This window comes from Podarcis pityusensis (genome assembly GCF_964106645.2).
Source record: "Podarcis pityusensis genome assembly, chromosome: 2".
In the NCBI taxonomy this organism is placed as follows: domain Eukaryota; kingdom Metazoa; phylum Chordata; class Lepidosauria; order Squamata; family Lacertidae; genus Podarcis; species Podarcis pityusensis.
The window spans coordinates 2061747-2079481 of NC_138029.1; the positions used below are offsets into that span (position 1 = coordinate 2061747).

Here is a 17735-nt window from a genome sequence, read left to right on the forward strand (position 1 = left end):
GTTCAAATATTCAAGTGATGCAAAAGTTGTATTATGTTAGTTACATGATGTCCAGGCCCCTGGAACTGGGGATAGTCGTCGGATTTAGTGCCATCAGTGTATAGTAAGCCCACAACTTACACAAGGGTTACTTTATGGGGATCACAACCAAAGCCAAAATCAAAACCCACTGGGTCAAGGGCAGGTGGGATTGCCAAAGTCATTTTTCTCAAAGCTCTGCCCTTAGGGGTTTTTTGGGGTTTTTTTGTTTTTTGCCACACACATAAAGCTGAATGTGTACAAGTTAAATGTGTGTAATTTGTAATTTGCAGCCTTATTGTAAAGTAAAAAGCTAAAGGACCCCTGGATGGTTAATTCCAGTCAAAGGTGGCTATGAGGTGTGGCACTCATCTCACTTTCAGGCTGAGGAACCGGTATTTGTCCACAGACATCTTTCCAGGTCATGTGGCCAGCAGGACTAAACCGCTTCTGGTGCAACAGAACACCGTGATGGAAACCAGAGTGCACAGAAATGCTGTTTACCTTCCCACTGCAGTGGTACCTATTTATCTACTTGCACTAGTGTGCTTTCGAACTGTTAGGTTGGCAGAAGCTCGGATGGAGCAACGGGAGCTCACCCTGTCATGTGCATTTGAAACACCAACCTTATAATAAGGTTATAATTATAATAAGGCGCGGGGCGGGGCCTGAAGCCGCACAGGGACTGCTGCGCTCTGCTGCCCAGGAAGACTCTCCTGTGTGAGTGTCTGAGGGCCCTGCTCTTGCCACTTACCATCTGGCCTGGGGCAGGGCCTGAAGCCTCACAGGGACTGCTGTGCTCTGCTGCCCAGGAGGACTCTCCTGTGTGAATGTCTGGGGGCCTTGCTCCTTCCTGTCACTTACCACCTGGCCCAGGGCAGGGCCTGACGGGCCTCACTAGGACAGTTGCTGTTACTGCTGGAGGGGTACAGACTGCTTTTAAAATGTTTTTAAAAATTTTCTTTTGAATTTTTTGTAGGTGGGGGGGTGGGGGTGGGATGGATGTTTATTGGGCCTGGAAATTTGTTTGATTTTATGTTTTTGTAATTTTTACTGTTTTTTGTTTGTATTGTTTTATTGGTGTTTTTTTTTTAAGGTGTTATTTTGTTCTTAAGGGGAGGGGTCAGGGCTGCCGGGGAGTGGGTCCCAGCCAACAAAATGGCTGGGGCATGTTCCACAGGGGGGGATGCACTGGGACAACCGATCTCAGTGATCACGGGTAGGAGGAGGAGTTACGCTAAGACCAGACCATGTCATTACAGAGGAGGCAGGTTTAGTCATTGTCTGAGGACTATCTCTGCCTCCGGGTCTGGTCCTGACCGGATGGATACTAGAATCAGCAAGGGATACCCACATGACCTGAAGGTGCTGCTGTGCAATGCCAGGTCAATGATTCATAAGACCACTGCCATCCATGACTTGATCATGGATGGAGGACTTGACCTGGCATGTGTGACAGAGACTTGGTTGGATGAAGCAGATGGGCCTGTCCTTGCTGCTGCTTGTCCACCAGGTTTCTCTTACGCACAGCAACCCAGGTCATGTGGGCGGGGAGGGGGGTTGCAGTGATTTTTAGGAAGTCATTAGTTTGCACCAGGCGTCCTATTGGGAAGACCCAGTTTTCCGAGTGCATGTTCTGGAAGTTGGGCAATAGGGGCAGTACAGGATTCCTTTTGGTGTACCGACCTCCCCGCTGCACCAAGGATTCCCTGCCCGAGCTGCTTCAGGTTGTGGCGGATGTTCTCCTGGAGACACCTAGCTTGGTTGTCCTAGGGGATTTTAACATCCATGCCGACACGACCTTACAAGGGGCCGCTCGGGACTTCGTGGAAAGCATGGCCTCCATGCGGCTGTCCCTGAATAAGTCTGGCCCAACCCATAGCCACGGACATGCCTTGGACCTGGTGTTTACCTCTATGGATGTTGGTGATCTGACACTAAGTAAAAGCGAAACGAAAGAAGTGCCATGGTCAGATCACTTCCTGGTGCAACTGGACCTTTCTGCGACTCATCCCCTCTGCAGGGAGGTGGGACCAATTTGGATGGTCTGCCCCCGCCACTTAATGGATCCAAATGGTTTCCAGAGAGTGGTAGGGGATGCTTTATCCCATGTTGATGGCCTTTCAGCCGATTCCCTGGTGGCCCGCTGGAATGTGGAGTTAACCAGGGCTATTAACTGTTTGGCTCCGAAGCGCCCTCTCCGATTGCATGGAGCCCGGACAGCCCCGTGGTTTTCCACGGATCTGAGGGCAATGAAACAATCGTTGAGACGGCTAGAGCGCCGGTGGGGGATAACTCATTCCGAATCTGACCGGACACAGGTTAGAGCTCAACGTCGAGCCTACCAAGTGGTGATAGCGACGGCGAAGAAGACTTTCTTCGCCGCCTCTATTGCATCTGCAGAAAACAGCAGCAGGAGACTTTTTCAGGTGGTTCACAATTTAGCGGAACCACCTGCGACATCTGGGCCCAGTACGGGCCACATGATCTCCTGCAATGATTTTGCAAAGTTTTTTGCAGATAAAATCGCTCAGATTCGGGAAGAAGTAGACTCCACCGTGGGAGCAGGGCCAGGGCGGGAGAGTGCTAGAGTCCTGTCTAGTCAAGTTGCGTGGGATCAATTCCAATCTGTTACCTCCGAGGATGTGGACAGGCTGCTTGGACGAGTGAAGCCAACCACCTGTCTCCTGGATCCTTGCCCATCCTGGCTTATAAAAGCTAGCCGGGAAGGACTGGGCAATGGGCTTCGTGGGGTGGTGAATGCTTCCCTCCGTGAGGGAGCCTTCCCAGACCCGCTGAAAGAGGCGGTTATTAAACCGCTTCTTAAAAAACCATCTTTAGATGCGGCCACGATGGCCAATTATCGCCCAGTCTCAAATCTTCCATTCTTGGGCAAGGTGATTGAGCGAGTGGTTGCTGAACAACTCCAGGCACGCCTGGAAGAAGCGGACCATTTGGATCCCTTCCAGTCGGGATTCAGGCCTCATCATGGGACTGAAACTGCCTTGGTCGCACTGGTTGATGATCTCCGGCGGGCTAGGGACAAAGGTGAGAGCTGTTTCCTAGTTCTGCTGGATCTCTCAGCGGCGTTTGATACCATCGACCATAACATCCTTCTGGACTGTCTAGAGGGGCTGGGAGCTGGGGGCACTGTCATACAGTGGTTCCGCTCCTTCCTCCTGGGCTGTGTTCAGAAAGTGGTGGTGGGGGATGGGTGTTCAGACCCCTGGGCTCTCACTTGTGGGGTGCCTTAGGGTTCTGTCCTCTCCCCCATGCTTTTCAACATTTACATGCAGCCACTGGGAGAGATCATCAGGAGGTTTGGGCTGGGTGTTCATCAGTATGCGGATGATACCCAGCTCTACCTCTCTTTTAAATCAGAACCAGTAAAGGCAGTGAAGGTCCTGTGTGAGTGTCTGGAGGCGGTTGAAGGATGGATGGCGGCTAACAGATTGAGGTTGAATCCTGACAAGACAGGAGTACTGTTTTTGGGGGACAGGAGGCGGGCAGGTGTGGAGGATTCCCTGGTCCTGAATGGGGTAACCGTGCCCCTGAAAGACCAGGTGTGCAGCCTGGGAGTCATTTTGGACTCACAGCTGTCCATGGAGGCACAGGTCAAATCTGTATCCAGGGCAGCTGTTTACCAGCTCCATCTGGTACGCAGGCTGAGACCCTATCTGCCTGCAGACTGTCTCGTCAGAGTGGTGCATGCTCTGGTTATCTCCCGCTTGGACTACTGCAATGCGCTCTACGTGGGGCTACCTTTGAAGGTGACCCGGAAACTACAACTAATCCAGAATGTGGCAGCTAGACTGGTGACTGGGAGTGGCCGCCGAGACCATATAACACCGGTCTTGAAAGACCTACATTGGCTCCCAGTACGTTTCCGAGCACAATTCAAAGTGTTGGTGCTGACCTTTAAAGCCCTAAACGGCCTCGGTCCAGTATATCTGAAGGAGCGTTCTGCCTGGACACTGAGGTCCAGCTCCAAGGGCCTTCTGGCGGTTCCCTCACTGCGAGAGGCCAAGTTACAAGGAACCAGGCAGAGGGCCTTTTTGGTAGTGGCGCCCGCCCTGTGGAACGCCCTCCCATCAGATGTCAAAGCGATAAACAACTACCTGACATTCAGAAGACATTTGAAGGCAGCCCTGTTCAGGGAAGTTTTTAATATGTGACATTTTAGTGTATTTTTCATCTTTGTTGGAAGCCGCCCAGAGTGGCTGGGGAAACCCAGCCAGATGGGCGGGGTACAAATAATAAATTATTATTATTATTATTATTACTTTGGGTTTCCTCATTTCCCAGTTCATATCACAAGTACAGTGGTACCTCTGGTTAAGAACTTAATTCGTTCTGGAGGTCCATTCTTAACCTGAAACTGTTCTTAACTTGAGGTACCACTTTAGCTAACGGGGCCTCCCGCTGCTGCCGCGCCACCACTATTCAGTTTCTGTTCTCATCCTGAAGCAAAGTTCTTAACCTGAGGTACTATTTATGGGTTAGCGGCGTCTGTAACCTGAAGTTACATGTACCATTGTACATGATGGTGTAAGTCTAAGTTTTTGCAGGCAAGGACAGAAGATGTAGTTGCTTTGACAACCTCCAAATACTTGTGTGGGTGCTGGGCTTTGCCTGCTGTGGTGTTTATTTCAACTTATGACCAGCTGAGTGGACAGAAGCGAAACAAATTCAAATGAACAGAGAGGCTAACATAGATTTTTTTTCTGGGGGGGTGTACTCATGCAAGTGGGCTCTGCATGTGCCACGTGTCCTCCATTTTTCAGGGTACATAATGTGATCAGACCCTGAGCACCTTGGAGTGCGCATGTTTAGATCCTGTGCAGACACCACCTCAAACATGTGGAAGCTGGCCAAGGGACCAGCAGGTGCAATCCGTACTTCCTGCTGTATTTGTCTCTCTGCTTCCGCTCCCCTTCTCATGCCCTCTGCACTTTTTGCCATTCTGCTCCTTCCACCTGGGTCCTCTGCTGCTGCTGCAGTGACAGCACCTGCTCCTGGTTCTTCAAGCTGTCTCCAAACTCCCCTTGTCTGAATAATTTTCTCTGGACCACCAGAGGCTCACTTTGTTACTTCTTACCATTCTCCCTTTCCAAGAGCAGAGGCTGTCATTTAACCACAGCAGCCCTGTGTGTAATATGGCTAGGCTGAGCGACGGGATGCCCTAGGCCACCAGGCAAAGTTCATAGCCAAGTGGATTTTGAAAAGGGCTGTGCAAAGGCAGGGCAGGGGAGGCTGTTTCTCTGTTCTTTTTCAGTATATTTGTTTTAGGGTTTCCCCTGTTTATTTCAGTGGGCAATCCTAACAGGCTTCTGATGCCCTGATTTTGGTGTTCGCCATCCAGATGGCAGGAACATTGCAAACTTGGACTACTTGCTACAAGCCACAGTACCTGCCAAATTGCAGGTGCAAAGAATCCCAGTTTTATAGGCGGTTTAAAAAGGTGTACAAACACAGTCCAACTGCTATCTAAACTGTATAGGGTTTCCAATCTATCATTTTTTTTAAATGATATTTATTAAAGTTTCAAAGAAAAGATTACATAGATAAAAAGAAAAGAAAAAGAAAAAAAAAGAAAAAATACAAAATAGAGGAAAAAGATAAAAAACACTTAAAAAACAACAACACATCGATCTTTCCATAACTTACATTTCATTTCCTTACTTCCCTGACTTCCTCACACCTCCCTTTTTTGTATTCCAGTTCTATTAGTTAATTCAGCAATTCCTTTCCCTCTTTGTTTTTGTCTTAATCCTTTAACTTAATATATTATAACTTTGGATTCTCATCTGTTAACAATCCATTTTTACATACACCTTTATAACATTGCTGCTAAGACCACTTAATTTCATTCTGACATCATTCTAACATTCATTAATTTTGCAATATTTCTGTAAATAGTCTTTAAATTTCTTCCAATCTTCTTCCACCAACTCTTCTCCCTGGTCTCGGATTCTGCCAGTCATTTCCGCCAGTTCCATATAGTCCATCACCTTCATCTGCCATTCTTCCAGAGTGGGTAAATCTTGTGTCTTCTAATACTTTGCAATAAGTATTCTTGCTGCTGTTGTGGCATACATAAAGAAAATTCTATCCTTCTTTGGCACCAATTGGCCGACCATGCCCAGGAGAAAGGCCTCTGGTTTCTTCAAGAAGGTATATTTATATACCTTTTTCATTTCATTATAGATCATCTCCCAGAAAGCCTTAATCCTTGGGCAAGTCCACCAAAGGTGAAAGAATGTACCTTCAGTCTCTTTACATTTCCAACATTTATTATCGGGCAAGTGATAGATTTTTGCAAGCTTGACTGGTGTCATGTACCACCTGTATATCATTTTCATAATATTCTCTCTTAAGGCATTACATGCCGTAAACTTCATACCTGTGGTCCATAACTGTTCCCAGTCAGCCATCATTATGTTATGTCCAACATCTTGTGCCCACTTAATCATAGCAGATTTCACCGTTTCATCCTGAGTATTCCATTTCAACAGCAAGTTATACATCTTTGACAAAATCTTAGTTTTGGGTTCTAACAGTTCTGTTTCTAATTTTGATTTTTCCACCTGGAAGCCTATTTTCTTGTCCAAATTGTATGCCTCCATTATCTGAGAATAATGAAGCCAATCTCGCACTTTGTTTTTTAGTTTCTCAAAACTCTGCAGTTTCAATCTATCTCCCTCTTGTTCCAAAATTTCCCAATATTTCGGCCATTTGGCCTCCATATTGAGCTTTTTCTGAGCTTTCGCTTCCATTGGTGACAGCCACCTTGGGGTTTTATTTTCCATTAGGTCTTTATATCTTATCCAGACATTAAACAATGCTTTCCTGACAATATGATTTTTAAATGCTTTATGTGCTTTGACCTTATCATACCACAAATATGCATGCCATCCAAATACATTACTAAAACCTTCTAAGTCCAAAATGTCTGTGTTTTCAAGAAGCAGCCATTCTTTCAGCCAGCAAAAAGCTGCTGTTTCATAATAAAGTTTAAGGTCTGGCAGGGCAAATCCACCTCTTTCCTTTGCATCCGTTAGTATTTTAAATTTTATTCTAGGCTTCTTGCCCTGCCAGACAAATCTAGAGATATCTCTCTGCCACTTCTTGAAGCAATCCATTTTGTCCAAAATTTGCAATGTTTGAAAGAAAAATAACATTCTAGGCAATACATTCATTTTTATCGCAGCAATACGGCCTAGCAGTGAAAGCTTCAAATTTGACCAAATTTCTAAGTCTTTTTTCACTTCAGCCCAGCATTTTTCATAGTTGTCTTTAAATAGATTCCCATTTTTAGCTGTCATGTTAATCCCCAGGTATTTCACTTTCTTAACCACTGTTAAACCTGTCTCATTCTGAAACCTCTCTCTCTCAATCGCAGTTAAGTTTTTCTCTAAGACCTTTGTTTTTAACTTATTCAATTTAAATCCTGCAATCTGACCAAATTCTTGAATCAGTTCCAAAACCCTTTTAGTACTAGATTCTGGCTCCTGTAATGTCAATACTAAGTCATCTGCAAATGCTCTCAATTTGTACTGTTTAGCTCCGACTTGTATACCTTTAACCAATTGGTCCCTTCTAATCATATTCAGCAGGACCTCCAGGACCGATATAAAAAGCAATGGGGAGATTGGGCAACCTTGTCGTGTCCCTTTTTCTATCTTAAATTCCTCCGTCACCACGTTATTTACAATTAATTTAGCCTTTTGTTCTGAATAAATTGCACTTATACCGTTTTCAAAGCCTTGGCCTACCCCCATCCCCTGTAGGTTCTTCTTCATGAAACTCCATGAAATATTGTCAAAGGCTTTCTCCACATCCACAAATATCAAAACTGCCTTGGTATTTATATTCACTTGTAGTTTTTCTAGAATATTGATTATGTTTCTCACATTGTCAGACAAATGTCTACCCGGGAGAAAGCCTGCTTGATCTTTATGTATCTCTTCCATTAGGACTCTTTTTAGTCTTTTAGCCAAAATGTCTGCAAAGATTTTATAATCCACATTGAGCAATGATATGGGGCGGTAGTTCTTAAGCTGGGTCTTTTCAGTCTCTATTTTCGGTACAAGTGTAATATACGCTTCTTTCCACGACTCCGATGCCCTTTTCCCACCCATTATTTCGTTACAGACTTCCTTTAAAGGTTGTACTAGCCATTCTTTCAAGGATCTGTAGTATCTAGAAGTCAGTCCATCCGGTCCTGGAGATTTACCTAGTTGCATATTCTGAATGGCACCTTCCATTTTTACTTTTCTTCCTCTGTGCCCTCTTTGTGAACTGTACACAGTGGGCCAGACTCTTTCCAGAACAAAACATTGCTGCAATGGATGGATGGAGAAATTCAGTTTGGCTCCATGATATGGTCATGGAATAGCTGTTTTCTGTCTTTGAGATAGATGAGACTCTACACCAGTCTCTCCCAGCCCAGTGTCCTGCTGATGGAAGTTGTAGCGCAAAGCGGCTGGCACACTGGGTTGGGAATGGCTGCTCTACTCACATCCTTTCTGCAGTAGAGGCTGCAAAGAAGAGGCCAGAAGTCTCCGCTTCCATTTTCAGTTCCATTATGTCCAAACCGTCAACTGTTGTTAATTTTATCTATGGTTTTTTAAAGCCAGCTGCTTCATTGTCTTGCTTCAGTAAACCATTTTGAAGATTAACCTCTTTTAACCTCTTGATGGATAGTAACTGGCAGGTTGCACTTTCTACTGTATAGAAATAGTCATGGTACCTGCTTACAGGGTCACATGTAGGTGCTGCTAAAAGTGCATGAATAAAGGCACCTTTATTCATTCTTTATTCATTCTCTCAAACCAATAAAAACTCTCTGTGATGTACTACCAGTGACAAGAATCCCTTCTCTAGAGGTTTTTTTTTTGGGGGGGGGTGTTATGTATGGTGTAATCCTATCTGCCTGGGTTTGTATGAGCTTTTAAGACACCCCATGCAGCTAGGAACTTCACAAAGGAAGAATGATCTTGACCTTTCTTCTGGAGAGGACGGGTGGAAAGTTTTCAGATAAAACCTTTTGCTGGGTGACAGTAGTTTGTGCACTGCTTTAAGCAGACTTCTAGTTAAATACACCTCATAATCAGTTAAAAATATTAAAGGGGTCAGTATTCTGATCACTATAGTTTTACCGTTCCCATACAGTTACAAAAATTGTGTGTTTTTATTTGTTTTGGAAGCATTACTTGGTGTGGGTGACTTGTTGAAATTAGCATTTTCCAAAAGCTGAAATGGGGCTGGAGAAATCAGATTCAGCTGGCGAACCTGATCCTGAGCTCCCTGAACAGACCACAAGGATGACGTGAGGGTCACAGGCCTCCCTTGCTGTTTGCCTTCCAGCACAAGTGGATCCTGCAAGAGTATGTTTCAGTGCAGAGTGCTGCCCTTAGGGTTCCAGCTAGCCACGTCCTTGTCAGGATACGTACGCCATTCCATCCTGAAGCCCCCTTTCCCCTTTCCCCCTGGTTGCTTCTTTCCTCCAGCCATCGGTCTGGGCATGCGCTGGCCCTCGCTGAGCTCTGCTGTAAACCCATGCTCAGTCCTCATGGGGTAGTTTCTCCCCTTAATTTTTGTTTGGTATTGGTACTTCTGGAAACCTGGCGGCTTCCCCCAATTTGTAGATACTTCCCATGTTTATAGCTTGAGGCTGTCACCAGTTGAAACTCATCTGAGAAATTGTCTTAAGAGTCCTTTAGCCAGTTGACAGCACAGTTATGTACTTGGTGCCTAGAAAATTAGTGGTTTAGATCCCAAGGGTCCTGAGGAAGCATTTGTGTGTGAGAGGTTCAGTGCAGATAACATGTTCTTGAGCAGGAATGTGCTTGTTATGGTGCACTCCGTATGCTCCTTGGGGTGTGTGGGCTGACCCTTTTTGGGCTCCCTCCCTCCCTCCCTCCCTCCTTTCTTCCAAAGGAGAATCAGTTTGGTACCCAAGCTATAGGACAGCTTGATTTAATCCGATATGCAGGTGTTGATGGATGGGGCTCTCACGCCCTTGACTTTGGCATGCGGCTGGCTACCTGCTTTCTGCAACAGATGTATCCGCCTGCCTCTGGCATGACCAGAATTTCAGAAAAGCCCAAGGTTGGATTTTGCTAAGCTCTTAGGCTCCTGTGTGCTGTGCTGTCCTAAACAGTCGGCCAGAGGCTACTCTCTAGCTGTGCAGCAGTGGCTTTGGAAATGAAGGACCCTTGGATGAGTTCTGCTGGGGAAGCTGAGTGGTCGGGGTGGGGGTGGGCTGAAGCAACAGGGGAGCTCCAGCTGTAATGAGCTCCAGCTGAGAACAGGGTGGGGTCCTGTAATAAACCTTGATTTGAGTAGAAAAAGAATCACCAGGGAGGCTTGCATGGATATTTTTCATGCACACTTATTTGTGTTTAGAGGAGCAGGGCAGATTGTTTGTGGTTTTGAGGAATAGTGATGCTTATTTTCATGTGGTCAAAAAGTTTCCTGGCTACTTTTGTGGAGGCGCAAGATCCAGGTTTGAACATGTTTTCCCCTGGTCAGTTGGCAACCTGAGGATAAGGGGTGCAACTTTGCAGACCCTATTTTTGAGATAGATTCAACACTAAATATATATACTGTATAAAAAAGTAGTGCAAAAGCATCTCTTGATAAAGACCATGAAAGTCTGATAGCCATGAGAAGAGATGGAGAATTCTAGTCTTTTCCTCTTAAAGTTTACCCAGCAGCTGTCTAGGATCACCAGGTTATGAGAAGAAGACAAGGCTCCTGCAGCTTTTCATAATGACGTAGATGAGGGAATTTCTGCAGATTTTGTCATTTTGAAGCATATTTACTCCACTCGTCAGCTGAAAAGGCTCCCAGAACAACTCACAAAGATCAGTAGTCAGGCAGCCCCCTCAAAAGTCATGACACATAAGGAAAAAGGGATGGGGAGAGAAGCAGAAATGCAAGTTAAAGTAGCAGTTCTTTTAAAAGTTACAGTTCTTATTAGAACCAGCTGGGATGAAAATTGTTCATGTAGCCTAGTATGCTCTAGATCTTTTTAATTCTGAATTTTAAATTGTAACCTGCCCTGGGACCTGCTGGTGAAGGGCAGGTGGTATTATTATTATTATTATTATTATTATTATTATTATTATTAAACAGCAATGGCTGGGCATCAGTTGAGAGAGGAATGGCCAGAGGTCCTGGCAGCAGAGCTGATGGGGTCGTCCTGTGCCCTTTCTCTGTGCTGAACTCTGATGGAATGACTGATGCAAGAATCTTGTTCTTAACCGGGGAATACCATTGAGGGCGGCTCCTCCTGCTGCTTTCAGAGCAGTGTGGGAGCAGAAGTGTGTGCTCATCCACCACGCAAGCATTTTCCACATTTTTTTAAAAAGTGCTGAGCATATCTAAAGAAGTGTCCTGCCCCTTGGAACCAGGAGGCCTCTGATCTCTTCCAAATTCTAAAGAGATTCCTCTCTCCTGTTCTTAGGTGCCTTTGTTATCTGCTGGACCCCTGGACAGGTGGTGCTCCTGTTGGACGGCCTCGGCTGTGAAAGCTGTGACGTGTTATCGGTGGAGAAATATGTCCTGCTTCTGGCTGAAATAAATTCACTCATTAATGCCGTCGTCTACTCCTACCGGGACAATGAGATGCGCAGCACTTTCCGGAAGATTCTCTGCTTTGCCTGTCACAGGATGCCAAAGTACTCGCCTGCGTCAGTCAAGTCCAGCACCACAGAGCACAGGATATTGCCTCAGAATGGACATCCAGTGATGGACTCCACACTCTAATCTGCCATTTTCAGGCTCCTTCATGCTGGTTGTCTGAAGCCAACTTTTTGGTAATCAATGGGAGACCAGCCTGTCTTGAGGCTAGAGACCATGGCTGCGGTGCGACTGGGAAAGCGCTGTGACCAAGGTTATCAGCCAGGGTCTGTAGAAGACATTGTTGTATGTGTGGATGAGGACAGCCATCTTGGTTTATAGCACCCAACTGTGACGATGTGCGCCCCCCCCCCCGACAGATGGTGCTGTATTGTAACTGTAGAGACCACATATCTGGGATGCAGTGACTGTTCACAGAGCCAAGGAATGAATCAGCACACTTGCTTTGCATGACACCTTGAAAGGCACCTTAAAAATGCTGTTGTGTTAAGAACCTGTTCAAAACTGGTTTGCACCACAGCTGCTTCTTTCCCAAGCTAACAAGCAAGTCTCCCTCTGTCTGTTAACACCGGGGTGGGCGGGGGGCGGGCTCTTAAGACAGACTCTTGTTTTTCTAGTTCTCTTAAGCACACAAATGTTTGGACAGTCTTTGAAAAATGGTGGAATGAAACCACCGGGATACCTGCCTTTCTGTTCTTGCACAGTGCTGTTTTAAACAAGCTGTCCTGAGGGGTGCCATCGCCTGCTATGTCAAGGTGCTCGTCTAGAATGTTTCTGTATAGGGTGAAGAACTTTCTGTCCCCAGCCTGTTCAGTATTACTGCCTTCTTGGCACAGTCATTCTAGGGCTGAGACCCAAAAGCCCACATGCCTTCTGCTACTGCACAAACTCCCCAATAATCTGTTACAACCTCTACCCCCCTCTGTGTTTTATGCTCTTGGAGATTCCAGGTCAAGATGGCCCAGTTGCCAGCTGTCCTTCTGGCAACATCCACAGTAACAATTAGGTTGAATTAATGGTCCCATTCTATCTAGGAACAGACACCGCAGCAGCAATAGGCAAGAATTAAGCATGCCAAGAGCAATTATTCTTTTCTCTTTTTTTGAAGGTTGATGCTTGGAGGTGGAGTTTGGCAGCTTAGCTGATGCTCAGATAGTGTGGTGCCCTCCAGGTGTTGTGGGACTACAGCTCCCATCATCCCTGCCCATTGCCCATGCTAACTGGGGATGATGGGATTTGTAGTCTCACAACTGGAAGGTCCTGTGTTGGCCACCCACCAGCTGATGACTGAATAGTTTAGCTTGCTAAGTATCATATTCTTCTGCCCAGGCTTTGTTTGCTCCCACAACTCATTTGCTGTAGGAAATGGACCCCCTGCATTGTTGAAACAGAGACATGATGCCCAGTTAGAGGGCTGGTTCCATCATGAGGTCTTGTCTGTAAAATGTCATTGTTTCCCCCCACAGGCTTGGCCTTGAGTTGCTTTAGAGTCACTGGGTGAAGAGTCAGTCAGCAGGTTTGCTCCTGTGCCTTGAATAATTGCATAGCAGGCAGAAGTTTGGTGGCTGAACTCAGCCCACCCCCTCAGGGAGATTACGATGCTAACTGTGCTTCAGCTTTTCTTCCAGATGTGCACAGTTGAACCCAGGTGTCCCAAAGCCAGCAGCCCTATAAGCACTCACTCTTCTGAGTTGGCCCATCAACATGCAAAAATATGAGTTGGAAGAACCCATGCTTCTTTTCCACTGTGTAAATTTCACAATTTGCAATGCACCCTCCCCCCCCCCAAACACCTTCTCTGGAAAACTGTGAAGGGTTTTTTAATATATCATATATGCCAAGAATAAAATAATGTGTTGGTTGACTGACAAAAGTGATTGGAATAATATGGTTAGCTTGGACTGATGCGAAGGTGTCCTTCTCCCTTCTGCTCATGTTGCCTCCTAAGCAGGGGAAGGGGGGAAACTGGCCTCTCCTCCTGCCTTTGGTAGCCACCTGACCTGCACCTATCAGCTGGTGGCACTTTTCATGGCATAGAGGTAAGACTGTTCCCTGTCAATGTCTGCAGAAGAAGCTGCTGTTAAAGGCACAGGATCAGGCCTCACTCCAAAGGGATGGTGAGCCTAGACCATTGTGTAAGTCAGCAAGTGTCTTATGTTGTGCATGCACAGGTGCACTCTGGAAGTTTTGTCCCTGCTGTGGTTGTGACTGGAAGAAGCTGTTCAGGGTAGGCAGAGAATGTCATGGGCTCCACCATTCATTCTCACCACTTTTCACCGTGGAAGGAGGCAGTGATTCTTACCAAAGCTGCAGCAGGAAAGGATTTATAAAAAGTGTTTTATTGCATACTTTGGTTGCCAATGCTGCTGCAGCCTCTTAAAACAATCCAATATAACGGCGCAACTCAGAAAATGAACACATGAGCCAAGCATCAGTTTACAGGAAGCATGATAATAAAAGACACTAAATACAATTATTATTATTATTATTATTATTATTATTATTATTTTGAAAGGCTTATTCATTTTTTTTTTAATGATATTTATTGGAATTTCACATGAAAAAACATCTTAATAAAAGAGAAATTTAAAAAAGAAAAAGAAAAAAAACCATACAAAATTCAAAAAGAAAAAAGAAAAAACAGTTAAAAACAATTCCGTCTTTTCATGACCACTTTTACATTTACTTATTTCCCGGACCTCCTCATACCTCCCTCTTTTGTATTCCGATTTAATTTGTTTGTCCAGCAATTCCTTTTCCTCCTTTTTAATCCCATCCTTAATCTTAATATAATATAACATTGAATTTTAATCTGTTAAAAACCAATTTTCCATTTCCTTTAACTTTTTTAGTCCTAATCCTTAATCTTAATCTATCTTTAACTTTAAAGCCTGTACAGCTAGAAGCCACTTAATTTCAATCCAACTTCACTCTAACATTCTTTAATTTTGCAATATTTCTGTAGATAGTCTTTGAATTTCTTCCAATCTTCTTCCACCGACTCTTCTCCCTGATCACGGATTCTGCCAGTCATTTCCGCCAATTCCATATAGTCCATCAATTTCATCTGCCATTCCTCCAGTGTGGGTAGCTCTTGTGTCTTCCAATACTTTGCGATGAGTATTCTTGCTGCTGTTGTGGCGTACATAAAGAAAGTTCTATCCTTTTTTAACACCAATTGGCCGACTATGCCCAGGAGAAAGGCCTCTGGTTTCTTCAAGAAGGTATATTTAAATACCTTTTTTAATTCATTATATATCATCTCCCAGAAAGCCTTAATCTTTGGGCACGTCCACCAAAGGTGAAAAAATGTACCTTCAGTTTCTTTACATTTCCAACATTTATTATCAGGCAAATGGTAGATTTTTGCAAGCTTGACTGGAGTTATGTACCACCTGTATATCATTTTCATAATATTCTCTCTTAGGGCATTACATGCCGTAAATTTCATACCTGTGGTCCATAACTGTTCCCAGTCAGCGAACATAATGTTGTGTCCAACGTCTTGTGCCCATTTAATCATAGCAGATTTCACCGTTTCATCCTGAGTATTCCATTTCAGCAGCAAGTTATACATTCTTGACAAATTCTTAGTTTTGGGTTCTAACAGTTCAGTTTCTAATTTTGATTTTTCCACCTGGAAACCAATTTTCTTGTCCGAATTGAATGCCTCCATTATCTGAAAATAATGAAGCCAGTCTCGCACTTTGTTTTTTAATTTTTCAAATCCCTGCAATTTCAGTCTATCTCCATCTTGTTCCAAAATTTCCCAATATTTCGGCCATTTGACCTCCATATTGAGCTTTTTCAAGGCTTTCGCTTCCATTGGTGACAGCCACCTTGGAGTTTTGTTTTCCAATAAATCCTTGTATCTTATCCAAACATTAAACAGTGCTTTCCTGACAATATGATTTTTAAATGCTTTATGTGCTTTGACCTTATCATACCACAGATATGCATGCCATCCAAATACATTGTTAAAACCTTCTAGGTCCAAAATGTCAGTGTTTTCAAGAAGCAGCCATTCTTTCAACCAGCAAAAAGCTGCTGATTCATAATAAAGGTCTGGCAGGGCAAATCCACCTCTTTCCTTTACATCTGTTAGTATTTTAAATTTTATTCTGGGCTTCTTGCCCTGCCAGACAAATCTGGAAATATCTTTCTGCCACCTCTTGAAACAATCCATTTTGTCCACAATTTGCAATGTTTGAAAGAAAAGGCTTATTCAAAAGGTGTGGGAGAAGTGGAAAGTCTTTGCCTGGTACTGGAGTAACGTTAGTTAAGTAATGCCAGGTGAGCTTCCTTGGGGAGAGCATGCTGCAAACTGGGCTGGGTGGATGAGCCTCTGTAAATACCCCGTTCCCCCTCACTATGGTTTAGCTTGGGAGCACACACACACACACACACACACAGTGCTGGCTATTTGTTAAAGAGAAATCAGTTACTCCAAGGCAAACTGTATGACAAACTACATTTCAGTTGGCCCTGGAAGTAGGTTGAGCACTTGGCTCTGTCATAGGCTACTGGTGAGAGAGCCTGCCCAAAATATTTTTGTGAATGAGGCAAAATTATGAAAGGGGAAAGGGAGGGCTGACAATTCTCCATCAGGAGACAAGGACAGAATGCAGCCTTTCAACCTGGTACTCTCCAGGTGTGCCTCGTAGTCCCAACAACATCTGGAGGGCACCAGCATGGCGAAGGAGCAGTGGAAGTGAAACCCAGTACAAAGGGCAAATGCCGGGGGGGGGGGAGAGCTGGGCTGCAGTGGCAAGACAAAGGGAGGGCCCACTTTGACAGAAAAGTAGTGCAGGTGGAATGCAGCTGATTCTGTCCCCACCACTTGCACCTGTAAGGATAGGGAGCCTGTGGCCCTCCTTCCCCAGCCAGCTTGGTCAGGGGTGATGGCAGCTGCCGTCCGACACCACATGAGCTTCCCTCATCCCTGGTAGGCATTGCTAGCAAAGGGATGGGGAAAGAAGCAGCACTTGCCAGAGGGGAGAAGATGCCGCTGAAGGAAGGGCAGCCTTGTGGCAGCAGATGAGGGTGAACTGCACTGAGAGCCTGCAGAACACTAGGGGCTCCTCAACATCCAACATGGCACAGGGCAAAGGAGGTGCATGACAGCACAGCACTCTGCTGCCTTGCACATTAATGTTCCACCACCTGACACTGTCCTAGCTTAGTCAAGCTCTGTCCCTCTCAGTCTCTGTGTCTTCTGCTTGCGAATACTCCTTGGGAGATGGTTGGTTCCTATCAGTTCCCAAAGCTATTGCCCCCATTTCACTTAAAGCACAAACAGAGGGAACTGCCTTTGTCCTGCTCAGACTCTCCATCTAAGCTCAACTATGCTGACTGGCAGCTGCTTGTCTGTGTTTCAGGCATGAGAGATGAGGGGTACCTCATCTGCTGCTTTAGCCTTTTAACTGGAGGTGGCAGGGATGGGACGTGGGACTGACCACCTGCAAAGCAGAGGTTTTACCACTGAGCTGCAGCCCCTCCCCTGATTTTAGGTCCCATCATTCATACACTGGGTGCAACAGAGCAGGAGGCTTTCCTAGACAAGCCCCACTGGAATGAACAGGAGCTGTGCAATACTGCTACCAGGCTATGGTGGTTTGATTCTATTAGTGTTTAATTGTTTTTTAATTACTACCCCCCCCCCTTATGTTTTTGGCTGTTTCTATCTGTAAGCTGTCTTGAGCCCCTGTCCGATGAAAAGGTGGGCTATAACTAAATAAATATAATAATGATAAGCCAAAACTGAGCTGGAGTAGAGTCTAGGTACCATTAGGAGCAGGCAGATCAGCCCCGTGGGCAAATGACCCACTGGCATTTCCTCCCAGGGCAAACCCCACTGAGATGGATGGGATCGCTGGTCTTGTTCAGTTCACTTCCATTTCTGTTTAGACGTGTGCAGGACAACTTCCCAGTTGATTGTGAAGTGGCCTCTCCAGTCAGCTTCCAGTCCTCAATCCCTCAAATGTTTGGGGCTCCTTTTAATGGCTGCTTTAAGCAGGGCTGGAGCTATCAGAAACTCTGGCTGGGGGACTAGTGCAGCTTGATGTTTA

At 45.3% G+C, this 17735-nt stretch overlaps 1 protein-coding gene and 1 long non-coding RNA gene across 3 annotated transcripts in view; both read left to right on the forward strand.

Annotated features, from left to right (window-relative positions):
- The window catches only part of LPAR2 (lysophosphatidic acid receptor 2), a 65002-nt gene extending 51462 nt beyond the window's left edge, over positions 1 to 13540 (forward strand). For both annotated transcript variants that reach the window (XM_080996134.1, XM_080996133.1), the window contains one exon: positions 11492 to 13540. In XM_080996134.1, the coding sequence (XP_080852260.1) occupies positions 11492 to 11793 (302 nt within the window). In that variant the 3' untranslated portion in view covers positions 11794 to 13540. The remainder of the gene's footprint in view (positions 1 to 11491) is intronic.
- A 507-nt stretch (positions 13541 to 14047) lies between these two features.
- LOC308471870 lies at positions 14048 to 17427 on the forward strand. The gene is made up of 2 exons (XR_013983198.1): positions 14048 to 14182; positions 15887 to 17427. It is a non-coding gene; the product is annotated as an uncharacterized lncRNA (long non-coding RNA).
- Positions 17428 to 17735: the final 308 nt, after the last annotated feature.